Source organism: Dermacentor variabilis, chromosome 6, assembly GCF_050947875.1.
Source record: "Dermacentor variabilis isolate Ectoservices chromosome 6, ASM5094787v1, whole genome shotgun sequence".
NCBI classification, from domain to species: domain Eukaryota; kingdom Metazoa; phylum Arthropoda; class Arachnida; order Ixodida; family Ixodidae; genus Dermacentor; species Dermacentor variabilis.
This window is the reverse complement of record NC_134573.1, coordinates 136,692,470-136,706,592: the sequence shown is the minus strand read 5'-3', so window position 1 is coordinate 136,706,592 and position 14,123 is coordinate 136,692,470. Positions and strand designations below refer to the sequence as shown.

The following is a 14,123-nucleotide window of genomic DNA, read 5'->3' as shown; positions in this document are numbered from 1 at the left end:
TGATTTGACGACAGACTACTATCGCTGTAACTGAAGTGCTTTGCGTTTCTAAGAACAAGTTTGCCTAATAAAGAGATTATTAAGTAAAATTTTTGGCAGTGTTTGGTTCATCAAAATCCTTATGTGGAAAAAGGAAAGAAGCACTCACCCTCTCAAATTTTGTTACTTTTGAAATGATGTGGTCATCAGCTGCTATTACAGGACCCAATTCAAAAATGTCTCTCAGGAGCTCGTTGGCCTAGACAGAGAGAGAGAGAGAAGAGAGGGAATTCAGCAGCTGTTGCATTTTGTACAGGCTTGCTTGAACTGGTGACATACACAAGTTTCAATTATACAGTATTCTGAAGTAGGCTAACTTGCCACACTTATACACCTCACAGCAAGATCTCCACGCTATAAACCACAAAGTTCACCAAGTTTGTTCTTCACATAGTTAAAGACCGCATAAAAGCAACATGCCAAAAGTTGAAATAAGGACATGGCAGGCTGACACTTTTCCCATCATGCACTGAAAATTTCTAAGCTTGCCCTGAGCACCTGCCTATCATGAGATACATATGTAGTTTACTAACAATAAGCTTTAAGTACTGCACACAAGCAGCAACAAACATGAAGCAGGAGAGACTGACAATCAACGCTTTCTTTTTTTTTTTTTGACCTTCTGAGCTACTTTCCTGTTGCCAATTTCACCTACTTCAAGAAGTTGACTGTGTAAACTTGCTCGAGCCAAGTGCCCTCTGGCCATCCCATTCATCCTCATAAAGACTTCCAACGAAAGGTTTGGAGACTAACAAGGAAACAGTTTTTGCGAACAGAGTTTACTGTTTACAAACCTGACGAACACTCATAATATTGTAAAACGAGTGCAAATTCGTAAACTTGACGGAAAATTCATCAGTTTACAGGTAAGCACAGCACACTGCACGCGCACAAAGGCGAACATATGAAAGATCTAGCCAAGAAAGACCCCTGCTCACAGCCAGATGGAGGTTCATGCCTGATCCCAGCAGTTGGCAGAAGGCATCATACTGCAGTTTGCGGCTCCAAGTGTCCAGCTCGAGGACTTCGCGACCGAATTTCACACTGATGTCTGGCGAGGACCCTTCCTGAAAGCAGAAGAGACGAAAAAAACCCGACATGGACCCACCGAAGTGGCTTGCGCGTGTATACTTAGAGAATGATCACTGATGTCATCACATTGGCATCTACGCACCCACCGCTGTGACGGCAGTGACGGTTCACTTAAAGGGCCCCTAACCAGGACCCATAGCAAATTTTGGTTATACGCTGGAAGTTGTTACGTGTCGGCTAGGGAGCATTCTGCTGCAAAATTTTTCAAATCAGCTCATTAATAGCAGAGATAGAAATATTTCAGTGTCGCGAACCCATGATTTCAGGAGGCAAGCTTCACCGCGAACGTATAAGATCTCGCCACTAGCCCGTCCAGCCTCCGCAAGTTAAATTCCTTCCCTGCATTCTCCCATACCGGAGCTCGAGGACTGCGCCAGGCATACGTCACGGGCCCCGCCTTCCTTTTCCTTGTCTCCTCGCTTTCTCGCGGCAAAGCGCACTTTCGCTGACGGCGTCACGCACAAGCTGTTGTGACTGTCTCGTTTCGCGCAGCGCACGATTTTGCACGCTGTGCACGAGGACACCTGATTAGCGGTACAATTCAGTGCTACACGAATACTGAAGCAGACAAGCGGATCACAGAGCATGATCCCGCGCTGGAACATGGTAGAAAATGACATTTTCGGTGTCTGCATACGCGACTGCACGACGTGGGAACAAGCAGACGAAACGGAAGTACATCTCTCTTGCTGCGGTGCAAAGTAAAACAAAAAACATGCAGACATTCGGTTTGTGTGTTCTATTATTTTTCTAAGCTTTAATTCGTCTATTCAAGTAACATATCACACAAATAACAGATGTTGCCTAGAATAATTCTCGAAGTCACATGTCGCCACGAGTGATGTCACAAACATGTGTACGTAGGCGCACTAGCAATCTGGCTTGGAGCACGGCGGCCGCAAGGAGAAGTGAAAACGGCGTTTGGTTTGAAATTTCAGATGTTCCTGTGGCGTGTAGCGATGTAATTCTTTGCAGACACGATCATTATTGCGCATTGTATGCTCTGCGCTCGTCAGCTCAATATGACCAGACCTGGTGGGGGGCCTTTTAAGGCTACAGGGATTTTACATGATGTATCTACACCTCTATATTAAAGCTGCACACCTTTCAGGGCGTAATTTTGTCACACTACAATAACTGTCATCAACTTTCCTTTTTACACTACACCCTAAATATAGGGTGTACAATTTTCATCACGTAGCTAGTAGGACTCTAAAAACACTTCTTTAAAAGGAAGCTGCAAGATGTCTTGGAACCTTATGTGCTGGCCAAAATCCTTATTGCTGGCAAAGTTTTGAAAATGAAGTGAACAGCCATCGGAGACACAGCACGGATCACTCACATGGACAGCACGATAGACGTCGCGGAAAGTGGAGCGTTGTTGACGGCGCTCTTTCTTTGCTCTGAACTTCTGGCTGTCGGTGGCAAGCTGCCGGAGCTGGTTGCAGAGGGCGTCCGATGGTTCCTCGAAATTCTAGCAAGACAAAAAACAGCAAGATCTCTAAGAAAAGGGAAAATAGAGCCATCTCGGGAACATGTGCACACACAAACATTCTGCGATAGCCCACCCAAAAATATATAAAAAAGTAATCTAACAGGTCAACGACCCTCACTAAACCTACAAGGATTCCTATCAGACATGTTACTAAATGTACAGAATGCGCAAGAGAAACAGGCTTTGATGAAAGTAAGCATATCGGCACGAGCAAACTGCAACTGTGCAGTCATGCTTAGAACACAATGATGAGATGGAATGCAAAGCGCAGTCTTGAAGTGTTCCACTAAGCAGAAAGGCAAAGAAAAAATTTGCATCAGCCACGAATGCAACGAAAGGAGGAAAGGCATTACCTCACGCATGTCTAAGTATACCTAGGCGTTCGACTTCTAGATCTACACATGACCATTCCCTGCTGCGTCTCCATCTAACACACATGTTCAACTATCACAATGCTGGTTTCTCTGGTTTGTACATACATTGAAGATCTCCGCTTTTAACCTTTTTAAGCTGATTTGGCATACTGATCTTTTATGCAAGTAATATCCATTTGCTCAAACAGTCAACCCAAAGAGGCAGAATCGCACCATCTGACAGATGGTGCACATGGCAACACATTTAAGAATTGAATGTTCCATATGAAAAAAAAAAAAAAAAAAAAAAGCAGTGCTATAGGCGAGGGAGAAGCGTACATCATCATAGTCTCTGGCTACTTCATAGATGATGGCAATCACTTCCCCAGCCGCAATGCGCAGGTCCAGATCCGAGCTCTCCAACAGTTCTTGAAGTCGGGCCATGTTGCTGCACAAAGTTCAAATGCAAGTCCAATCAGCATCTCCCTGCCAAGCGAGAGGAGCGCGAGGAAAAGAAACAGGTGAAGGCAGCACCCGCTGCACACACAAGGACAATGAAATAAAATTCACAATTACAGTTGCTGTGGGGGCGGTATTCATGGTCATTCACTTCCAGGGATACAATCACATTCATAAAGTTTTTTACATGACCAGCACTCCTATGCTTTGGTGTCTACAGGCAGCAAAACCGCATTCCATACCTGACAACCTGTGAACTCAGAGATTTGTAAAGGCCCCTTACACAACACAGACGTGAGGGGGGGGGGGGGGGGGCAGTATGTATCAGGAAGCTTGCACTGGGGACACACTTTTTCAGGGACGCATGCTAACTTTATTAAAGATGATTAACCTTTAGATGCTGCGCACAAACAGCAAAACTTGGCACAGCTAGTGACAAGCAACACATTCTTTCATAGCTATAGCAATTACAGTGGAACCTCAACTGCACGTCCCCCGGTCATGCGATGACCCGCATTTTATGATGAATTGGTTTGGTCCTGGCAAAACCCTTATAGAAATAATGTATTGAAAACCTCGATTATAGGACGAAATTTTATGCTGACACCTCTCTGCTACCACCTGAGAAGAAGAAGAAGAAAAAAAAAAACGCACCGAGCAGACACAGGATGGCATGTGGGCACACTGCTGCCGGCTGGTAATGGGTTACATTTGAATAATGGCAAAATTCGCAATTTTAAAGCAAATATCCTAAATTCTGTGGTTTTTAGCATTACATTGGCAACTTGTCCCTTTACATCTCGGTCTAATCCATAGACAAGTCGCCCAAAGTCAAAACTTGTTTTTGATTGGAATCAACGTTATCACTACGGTGTGGTATTTTGTGCTTCGACTCCATGTATTCCGTGACGTTATGGTGATGTAGTGCATTTTATACGAATCTTGCTTCAAAAGGCAAGCAATTTTGATGGCCGAGAAGTAGGGAAACTCCACCATGGCTCAGTAGTTCGACGTCAACAATTTGTATAGATGGCAGGACCAGCGGGAGACACTCTTAAGTGCGAGGTCGGTCGGAAGGGCTCTATGGGCCTCGTACCGCCCCCTAATGAAATGGTTGTGCGACCTCTTAAGAAGTACTCAAACTCAAACAAGCTCGAAGGTGACGTGATCTCGTGCCTTCACTTACAGAGAAAGTTTCACTTTCGTGAGACTTCGCTCGTTCTAGTACCGAACCCCTCGAAGTATATGGCCAATAGTGCTCTTGGCACTGATAACGAGCTTGGCACAGCACCGAAAACACTTTCCGGGCATGCTTTAGGTGCCGAGTCAGGTGCAATTTTGCAAAAGTGAAATAACAGTTAAACCTCGGTATAACGAAGTTGGTAGAATTGGTGATTTGCATTGTTATATCGAAATTTCGTCCTATTGAAATTAAGCTTTTTATGCAAATAAGCACAGTCACTGATTGATTTTTTCTTACACAGAAAGGGGTCATAGAAGAATTTTCCGAATTAACGGCCAATCGAAAATAGCAAGTTTGAATGAAAAAACGATTCATCTTGATAAATTTGGGGGTCGGCAACAAATGATACGATTTCATGCCACGTCGACGAAATCTTCACACAGGCAGTACAAATTACGCGAAGCCAGCCACACTTTTGCATGCCCTGCGTCCCCGCGGCTGATAGAGTTGCCCACACTGGGACGACGCTATCCCCGCCGGCAGCGGGGAGAGTGAAGGCTTTGTCTGCCTCTTGCCCCAATGGGTCACTGAAGTTCGAGATTGCCTAATCTCCAATACTAAATGTGCGGTAAGGCAGCTTACATGGTGCCACGCCGTCTCAGCATACCTACTCTTTGCGCAAGCGGCAGATTACCTTTAAAGCAGGATGCACAGCTACGTATGCGCTCAGTTGCGCTTACAGCCATGCACAGCAACGGCCGAGACGCGCGCCAACCCCTCGCTTGCGCTTGATCACATTACTGCGAGCTCTCTCCCCTCCCCTTCTTTCCCTTTGCTCGTGCAGGAAGGCAGCATTCATTAAGCCACCATCTTTCTTGTCTCACCCTCACACACTTTCACTCACAGCTAAAGCAGACAGTGCGCAGGGCGCGATAGTATCTTATCGCAGTTGGACTTTATTGACCCTTTTCGCGAAGATCCCGTGGGTGCTGCCATGTTTGATCATGTGGTGACTCATCCATAGCTTGCCTCGACTGTCTCCGTTGCCTTCGTGTTTACAATGGGTTTGTATGACGCTGGTGCAGCTTAGCAAACCTCGGTTTCGGGAGATGTTGTAGACAGTGACTGGACGGACGAAACAAAGCTTTGGCCACAGCTTCAGAGAATATGCAAAAGCACTTTGGAAGCTGATTAAAGCTATGCCCAAATGGTGCGTGCAGCGTATAGTGTGGTTGTTCTAAAAGCAAGGCCAAATACGTATTCCAAGTTATCCAAACTTTCTGCTAACGAATTGAATCAGCATTAGTGTGTTTTTTCTTTTAGTTCGTTATTTGGCAAACATTTTGAAGCAGCGGCTTGTCACATTTCTGACTTACTCGGTGTGGTCCCACTATCTGATTATCTCTGCCTAATCACTCGTGGGTGTGCTCAGCTCCGACAGATTTGTTCTTGCTGTGCACAAGGCTTGAAACAGCTGTTTTGTACATTTTAATACCTTGCTGCAGCAAATATGTATTAATACATATTTACATACATATACATATATAGCAAATATGTATATGTAGTAACTTGCTTAACTGACGTGGAACATCACAAAACATTCAACTTCAACCATTCGTGTGCTGTGTAGTCCGTCATTTATTGTGCATATATATGAAGCACATATATATTCAAGTTTTTTGCCCATTCACTCATTGACAAATTGGCGATAGAGTGGGCGTAATCCTCTGTGCCAGTTGGGGTGGAGGTGTGTTGACACTGTGCGCAAAACTTACTATGACAGGAAATGGCGCTACTCCCTTTGTCATTGTTTTTTAATGAGCGGTACTCACTCTTGCCGACATTCCGGGGCTGAAGTACTTTTTCTGAAGGTTAGGGATACAATGCTGGCGGATGAGCAAATTTCAGTATCCTCGAGGAAAGCCACACATCTTGAAGTGCCGGTAACACGCACGGACAGTTGCAGCAGCAGTTCGCCAACTTGGCCACACAGATTCATTCTGTTCCTTAATGTGCCAGTCACTATTTTCGCAGCCAACTACTGCATCCACATGATTCAATCCAGCATGATTGGAGCACAGTGCGTCAGCAAAAATTCAGTTGCGTTTCTGACAGCTGATCAGAAGCAAGGTGGAAGCGGTAGTGGTTTCGTATTCATGCACTGTCTCTGAGGCTACGTGCGGCGTGCCGCCGAAAGTGCCATCTCATTTCTCTAGAACAAACTGCTCTGCAAAAAGGGTCAATATGGAACATGATGCGGCACCACTTCAGTGGACACTCTGCTGCGCAATTTGAGAGATGCCGTTTGCAAGCAGCCACTTGTAATTCAATCAGTTGACCATCTGCGTCCGCAAAAGTTTCCATTTATTGTCTCGTAATTCCTTTGCGGCAGCAAGTGAAATTCTGTTATATTGAAATTGCATACAAATACACATTACATTGAGGTTCTAAACACAGGGTATTCTATGGACAAGAGGTAACGAAAAGGTAAATGCTTCGTTATATCGAGGTTTAGCTATCTCCGAAAGGGATCGCCCCAGAATACTGCCCAAGGAACGCTGTCTCCACTTCGGACGACGACAAGTGAAGAGAACTTGTTTCCGAATTCTCCGTTCGTTCTAACTTACACGAACATGTTGTGCAGCGTCGACAACATTTAGCAATTCAATGGCAAATAGTCTGCGATTTGCTGCCAGATGTTGCAGCTCTCGAGAGGAACCTGATGAGCCGCGGCTGGGCAAGCATCCAGAAAAAGATCGCTGATATTTCTTTTAAAGGTGAGAATAAAGATTCGCTCACACCTTGTTCAATTAAATGCTCGGTTGTAATTTTTTTAAACAGTTTAAACTACCTTGCTTGGAGCAGCGCAGGTTGTGCTGCGGGCTTAATCAGGCGATGTGAACACGTTCTTGGGGCAGGACTGAGTGTCACTGCCTGCATTCTTAGTTTTACAATTGTGCGACGGCTTTGCGTGGTCCCTTCAACGTCATGTAATCGGAGTTCCACTGTATATGGACACTCCAAGCGAATTTCCGCTGCTGCTGCCATGATGTCCCATATAAAGTCTAAGTGCGATAACATCGCGGCCTCGCACTGTACGCTGTGAAGGCGTGAGGGAAAGCTTCCAAGGGCGAGCCGTGAAGGATGCTGGCTTGATGCGGCGGCGTCTTCTAACGTTCACAAGGCAGGGAGGATGCGTGCCATCTCGCACACAGAAGGGGAAGGGGGGGGGGGTCATGGAGAGATGTGCGTGCGCTATGAGGTGGGGGGAAGCGACAGGTTAGTGTCCATCGCCTTTTCTACTCGAGCTGCGGCGACTGAGCACGGCCGCACACGTTCTATCTTGGAGTCAATCTGCAAAGGGTTCATAGGCTAGCCAACCCCAGATAGTTTGCTTCACCTGTGCTGCGTTCTCGCACGATTTGCGTTGAAACGAGAGGCAGCACGAAGGGGAATTCACTCGCTACTGCTGCCGCTTTTCATCGCACCAGCGTCCTGACAGGGTCCATGATCGAGTGAGATCAACCGTTCTGAAATACCTCTAAAGACAAACGAAAACAAAACTGGCACATCATGTAAAGAATGCCCACGATGTCCCGAAGTTACACTTTAGAAGATTTGGATTTGGTTGATCCCTTGTTCAAGCCATTTCTGTCTCACTGTATTTTGTGCTCCTTGCTATTTTTCCCCTTTCACAATCTCCCTCCCTCTCTTTATTTTTTTGGTTACATCCCCCGCCCAGGAAAATGAAATCCTGCGTACGTCACTCGTAGTACAAATCGCTCTGGCCGTAAACACGGTTGCCTGGCACATAAGACCAGTCAAAGAGGTTGCAGTCTGCTGCCAGTATGTTTATTCAAATTACGAAGTCCATTTCATTAAGGTAATACCAGCCGTAGTGCCCTAGCCATGGCACCAGATGCACAACATTTATTCCTAAAGAACAGGAAGGTGCAGCCTATGCTTTGAAGGGCACCCAATTTATCATAGGGCTCGAGAAAACAGCTGTGTCTGTCCCTACTTTATTTTGCCTAATGCAGTCTTTCAGAGTGTCAGTGTCTCGTTGAGTGCAATACTGTACAATTACATGTGTCATCATTCTCCTTCTGAAACTCTATTGCATTGCACTTTTGCCATTTGCGCTACCTGTACTTGCGGTGGCAAGATTCACTAATTCTCGTCCTCCCTTTATTTTAGCACCCAGATGCAAAAATGCAGTGCCATCGTTGCATCTATACGCAAGAGCACTGCCGACACGGAAGAAGTGTTGAATGTGGCCAATCTACATTTGGAATCTCACAATGCGACGAGGTGTAACTCGCAGATGCAAATGATGAGAAAGCTCATTACCACTTTTTCGAGTCATCCAGACCTGACAGAAACTCTGCGTGCTTGCAAGAAGGCTAAACTGCATAAATATGAACTGAGGCTGGTGACAGACATAAATGAGCTTCTCTCGCCTGTAGAGGAAGCCGCAGAGTTGCTGCAGAAAAGGCATGAGACAGCCGGGCTTTTGCTTCCCGCGTTGCAAAATATCGAAGTTTCCCTTGCGGAAATCTTAAGCAAAGGCAAGCTTCTTTGCAAAGAGGCAGCTAAAGGCCTACAGCATAGCCTGGAGATGTGGTTCGCAAGCATGTGGACTGACTTTTTTTTTTTTTTTTTTTTTTTTTTTTTTTTAATGGGTGCCCTCCTAGACCCACGGTTTAAGGCTAGGGGGCCTCTTTTGTTAGGGCAGGACAGCGCCAGCATTGTTGCGAATACAGACTCTGAAACAGAGCCAAGCAGACTGATGTTTAGAAACATCGGGCAAAATGAAAATGCCCACTAAGACAATATGCCTGGATCCATTGCATGGGAAAATTATCTTTACCTTATAGAGGGAACTTGCGCAGACATGGTTAAACACCTCACCTATTGGAAAATGAACGCTAGGCGCTTTCCCTTGCTTTCCCACCTCACAAGGGCAGTTTTCACTGCAAATGCAATGTCAGCTGATGTGGAACGCATGTTTTCTATGGCATCTATGATAGTGAGAGCGAAGCCAAACCGGCTGTCAGGCACCTCTTTCGAGCAGCTCGTGTTTGTGAAGCACAGCACATAGGTAGAAGGCAATTGTTTTATCTCACTTTTCTTAGCTTTTAGAACCCTCAGACTTATTTACTTTCCCAGTGGAGTCCAAATTATCAATCGTCTAGTGTAGTGGGGTGGTTGTACTGCACGAGATAAGTTACCAAGCTACTATCCCTAGACCTTGGTGACATGTCTTGCATATTTTTGCAGTTCTTAACGCATCTGATGACATCGGCTTTATGGTGCATTCATAGGCAAGTCAATAAAACTAGCAAGATGCCTCTCCTATGCTGAGGAATTACAGGAATGGAATTGAACTGCCCGGCCATTCCCGGAGTGGGAATGGGCTAAGTTCTTTCATTCCGAGGAATTGAAAAGAATGGAATCAGAATGGGGGTGCCCGTTCCACAACACCGCAGGCAGTGAATGGTTGAAGCCGTTGCCGGTGTTGCCGAAGTTTGGAGCGAGCTGTCAGAATTTCCGGCAGCTGTTAACGAATCAACGGTGAATGAGTTCCTGAGTGCAAATGATGGTGTCGCGACCACGGGAGAGCCCGAAAACGAAGACTACATTGCCGACATCACATTGAGCACAAGTGAAATTGGGCACATTGAGGAAAGCAACGACGGTCCACGTCCTCCGAAGTGATTGGTGCGCTCGCACTAGTCCGGTGCTCTTGCGCGAATGCGGAAGGTTGCGGCCTCAGCTGCTCTGACTCCTTAGACAATGTGGAGAAGTGCGTGCGTCACAGGCAGCGAAATTGCCCAAGAAGAAGAAAATGCAGGACTATTTCATGCGAAACTAAGCTAATTCCATCCATAAAGTGATTTTATAAATGGTATGTGCTTTTATGACATCCAATTATTTAGCAGGCTTATATCGAATTATGCTCTATATCGAACTGATAGGCATTTTTTGGGAGTTCGATATAGCCGGGTTCGACTGTATTGCGCTCCGAAACATCAGTCCCGTTTGCGTATCTGCCTCCCAAAATTGTTGCAGCATGTTAACCTTTCCTGAATTATGTATTTTTTCCCCTGTGGTCGCCTAAGAAATGTAACAAAGCGCTTTTGCTGCGTATGAAGAGGCTAAAGTTAGTGCTAGGGAGTGATGCACATTTTCCATCACTGTCCCCACCTCTTGGCCTGTGCCAGCAGCCTGTCCAGGGGCGCCACGGTGAGCAGCAGACCCCAGGCCAGGAGAGCAGCACTGTGCACCACGGTGGCAGGGCTGCTGCCGGTTGATGGTTTGGCCCCCGACAGCGCCTGCCACAGGGACTCCATGCAGCTCTGCACCTCCTGCACACCGTCAGGAAGCACAGCAATCAACGGATGAATGAATGAATGAATCAATCAATCAATCAATCAATCAATCAATCATTTTCACATAAATAAACATGACCTAATTTTGCTATATAGGAAACCTCAGGACTCAATGGCAAATCTGCCAAAGCTTTAGTTGTTCTCATGGTTAGAAACCTCAGCAGTGGTGCAACTTGGTACAATGGCAGAAGCGGGGCGAGGCAAGATTAGGGGCCAATTGACTTATTAGGCTGTATGTTTCATATGCTTAAGGGGGGACGCGGCCCTTGAAAACCGAAAAATAGCGAAAAAGTCGATTTTTGAAAAACCATATTTTTGGTTTGTATGTCTCATAAACTACCTGTTCTGTAATTATCAGCACCTAATTCAACCGTAAAGTACCAAGAATAACGCTACTTTTGAGGCCACCGCGGCCCAAAAAACACGCGCAAATGCCGAAATGAAGTCAAACTTCGCGGGCGCGCCATTCCCGGCCCATGCGGCCTGCCCGCGCCATCTTGGTGTCGTTTTGACCGTGGATTCTTTGTCTCTATTTTGCCGCCTTGCAAAATGGCATCGTCGGCGCGGTTGAGACGCTATTGGCGTTTTCCCGCGATGTGATGCGGAGCGCTGATTGGCCGGAGCAGCGCATTCAAATCTCGCGGGCTAAAGCACGCCTGCCATTGGCTGCTGCGCGGGTGGCGGCGGCTGCTCCCTTTGATGCCGCGCTCGCGTCGTTGTTGCCCCTTGCTCTGTCGGCCTCAACATGAGCTTGCGCGCTGCTCATCGCCTTGCGCTATCTTTTAGATTATTTGTTCAGCTTTTCTTTTTTTGCTAGTTCTTCGCTGCACACGATGCCGGCAAAGCCCAAGACAGCGCAGATGTTCGGTGCACGGGAGCGCGATATGAGTCTTGTACGAGCATCGAACTTCCGATCTCCCGCAGCGAGTGCCGACTGCGTAGACGCTTTTCAGCGGCGGAACTGTGCTTTCGGCTGTCGCCAGTCGAAAATCCGACACACTGAGTGTGCCTGGAGCCGCAAGAGCTAATTAGAAGCTCCGCAGGAGCTTTCTAATAAAAAAACACATGTGTTCAATTTTAAGGCCTGTTTTCTCGGAATGGATTTTTTCGCTAGTAGTGGTGCTGGGGAAGGCGATATCTCAAGAACCGCTCTTCAGATTTGTATGCCGTTTTTTTTATTCTGTTCCTGAATGACTTTGCCAGGGGGTAACAGGCTTCTTTTTTTGAAAGCTGGTGCAGTTAATTTATAATAAGCAATTAATTTTTGATGGATGTGGTCATTACTGGCTACATCAAATTCAAAGTTGTCTTAAAAATTTTTGGAGGGGAAATTAAAGAAAAGGGCTCTTTAGCCCCCTGGGATATCTATCAAGGGATCATCACAGTGAATTTCAGCTTCCTACGATGTCCTGGCATTTCTCCAGGCTCTTCCTCAGGCATATACATGAATCACCTAGTTAGACCTCAATAACTCTGGAACTAATAAACATATCTTCATGAAACTTTGCAGTTCCTCATAGTTCAGTGGTGTGAACGTACCCTGAAAGTTTCATCTGGATATGTTAAAAAATAAGAAAGTTCGGTCTCCAGGGTAGCCTCCCCCCTTAAGTTAAGAAGTTGTTTATCAGAAAACAGTGTTCTTTTTTAATATATAACTGTAGCGACAAATTACTGGCTATTCAGCAGTGCTGGTAAAGCTTTTTCCAGAACGTGTGACATTTGGTTTTCATGCTGACTGCGTAATCACAATTGTGAAATTAAATGTTCAAACATGAAAGTATAAACTGCCATGTCCAACACACAAGCACTCCTAGTCTTGTGGTCCGGCTTTAAATGCGTTTTAGTTAATAAATCGATATCACTGTCAGTGTTACCCCGGGTATCTTTATCACTGTCGATATCACTCGCAGTAAGGGAGAGTTAAGCAGACATGTTGGATGGAACAAAACAAAGCTACACACAAGTTACACGTCCACAATTTCCATTTATCTATGCCTCCAACTGTGCTTAGTGTATAAGAGGCCTGTAGTAACATAATCAAATCCGCTCGTCTGCAATTCTGCATAGGCCGTGCTCCCCTGCAGGACATTGCAACAATGTAATTTATCTCAGCCCTTAGATGTGCCTCCCCCCAACAACACGCATGCAAGAGACTCAATGCAGTATTGTTCATTCATTTGTCATCAGCAGCAACAGCCTAGTATTAGTCTACCGTAAAGTAAGACAAAGGCCTCACCCAGTTATCTCCAATTATCAATTGGTGGGCTAGTAGTGCTTTCACACTAAAATAGGAAATTCACAAGCATAGGATAATAGAGTCCACTGACGCAAGATGGGGGGCCAGCGGACCCTATCCTATGCTTGTGAATTTCCTATTTTAGTGTGAAAGCACTACTAGCCTACCAACCTGGATTTTGCCCCTGTCTGTACAAAGCCTGTACGAAGCCTCTTCATACAGCCCCGTACCCACACGTTTCACATATATAAAGAAATTTTCATGCACTAATAGGAAGTGAATTCTGGGAGCAAAAATTATCTACTGTAGTGGTCGGAAAATCCAGTTTTTTCAGTGAAGTTTGGAGGAAAGTAGTGATGGTTGCAGGGTCTTATCTAAGGCACTATACCTGACGCTAATGGCACAGGTGCGCTTGGTATGCCGTCTCGACACTGATGCCAAAGCCATGAGAAACGCGCAGGCTAACAAAACTCAAACAGCAACAACGCTAGTGTTAATGGTGCGCACAAAAGTTGATGCTTCGGCAGAGCTAAACCGTCAGCCATGTTTTATCCTGCCACTTGATCCTCTGCCGTCCTTGACTATGTTTATCTGCCCTTGAGAATGATTCTGTTACTGTGAGGGCTCACTGGTTATCTGTTGTATAGTTTACATGGCCTGCCTAACTTCAAGCATCATAGCAGCTAGCCAAAAAATGGCCCACTCACTGGATAGTTGTCTGACTCTGCCACGAAGCAGCACAGGCCAAGGGCTGTTGCACACTGCAAAAGAGGCAATGAAAAGAGAAAGGTCAAGGCCTGATTGGCTTGATGGGACTAATATATATATATATATCACATGGGCACAACAAATGGTACTGTACATAATTAACTCC

General features: G+C 45.8%; 1 protein-coding gene across 1 annotated transcript in view; it reads right to left on the bottom strand.

The window, feature by feature from the left end:
- Ifrd1 (Interferon-related developmental regulator 1) overlaps positions 1 to 14,123 on the bottom strand; it is a 30,931-nt gene that overhangs the window by 3,358 nt on the left and 13,450 nt on the right. Inside the window, exons 6-11 of the mRNA XM_075695913.1 lie at positions 13,957 to 14,010; positions 10,829 to 10,989; positions 3,319 to 3,427; positions 2,474 to 2,605; positions 978 to 1,106; positions 149 to 238 (exon numbers count right to left, since the gene is read on the bottom strand). Coding sequence (XP_075552028.1) covers positions 149 to 238; positions 978 to 1,106; positions 2,474 to 2,605; positions 3,319 to 3,427; positions 10,829 to 10,989; positions 13,957 to 14,010 — 675 coding nt within the window. The remainder of the gene's footprint in view (positions 1 to 148; positions 239 to 977; positions 1,107 to 2,473; positions 2,606 to 3,318; positions 3,428 to 10,828; positions 10,990 to 13,956; positions 14,011 to 14,123) is intronic.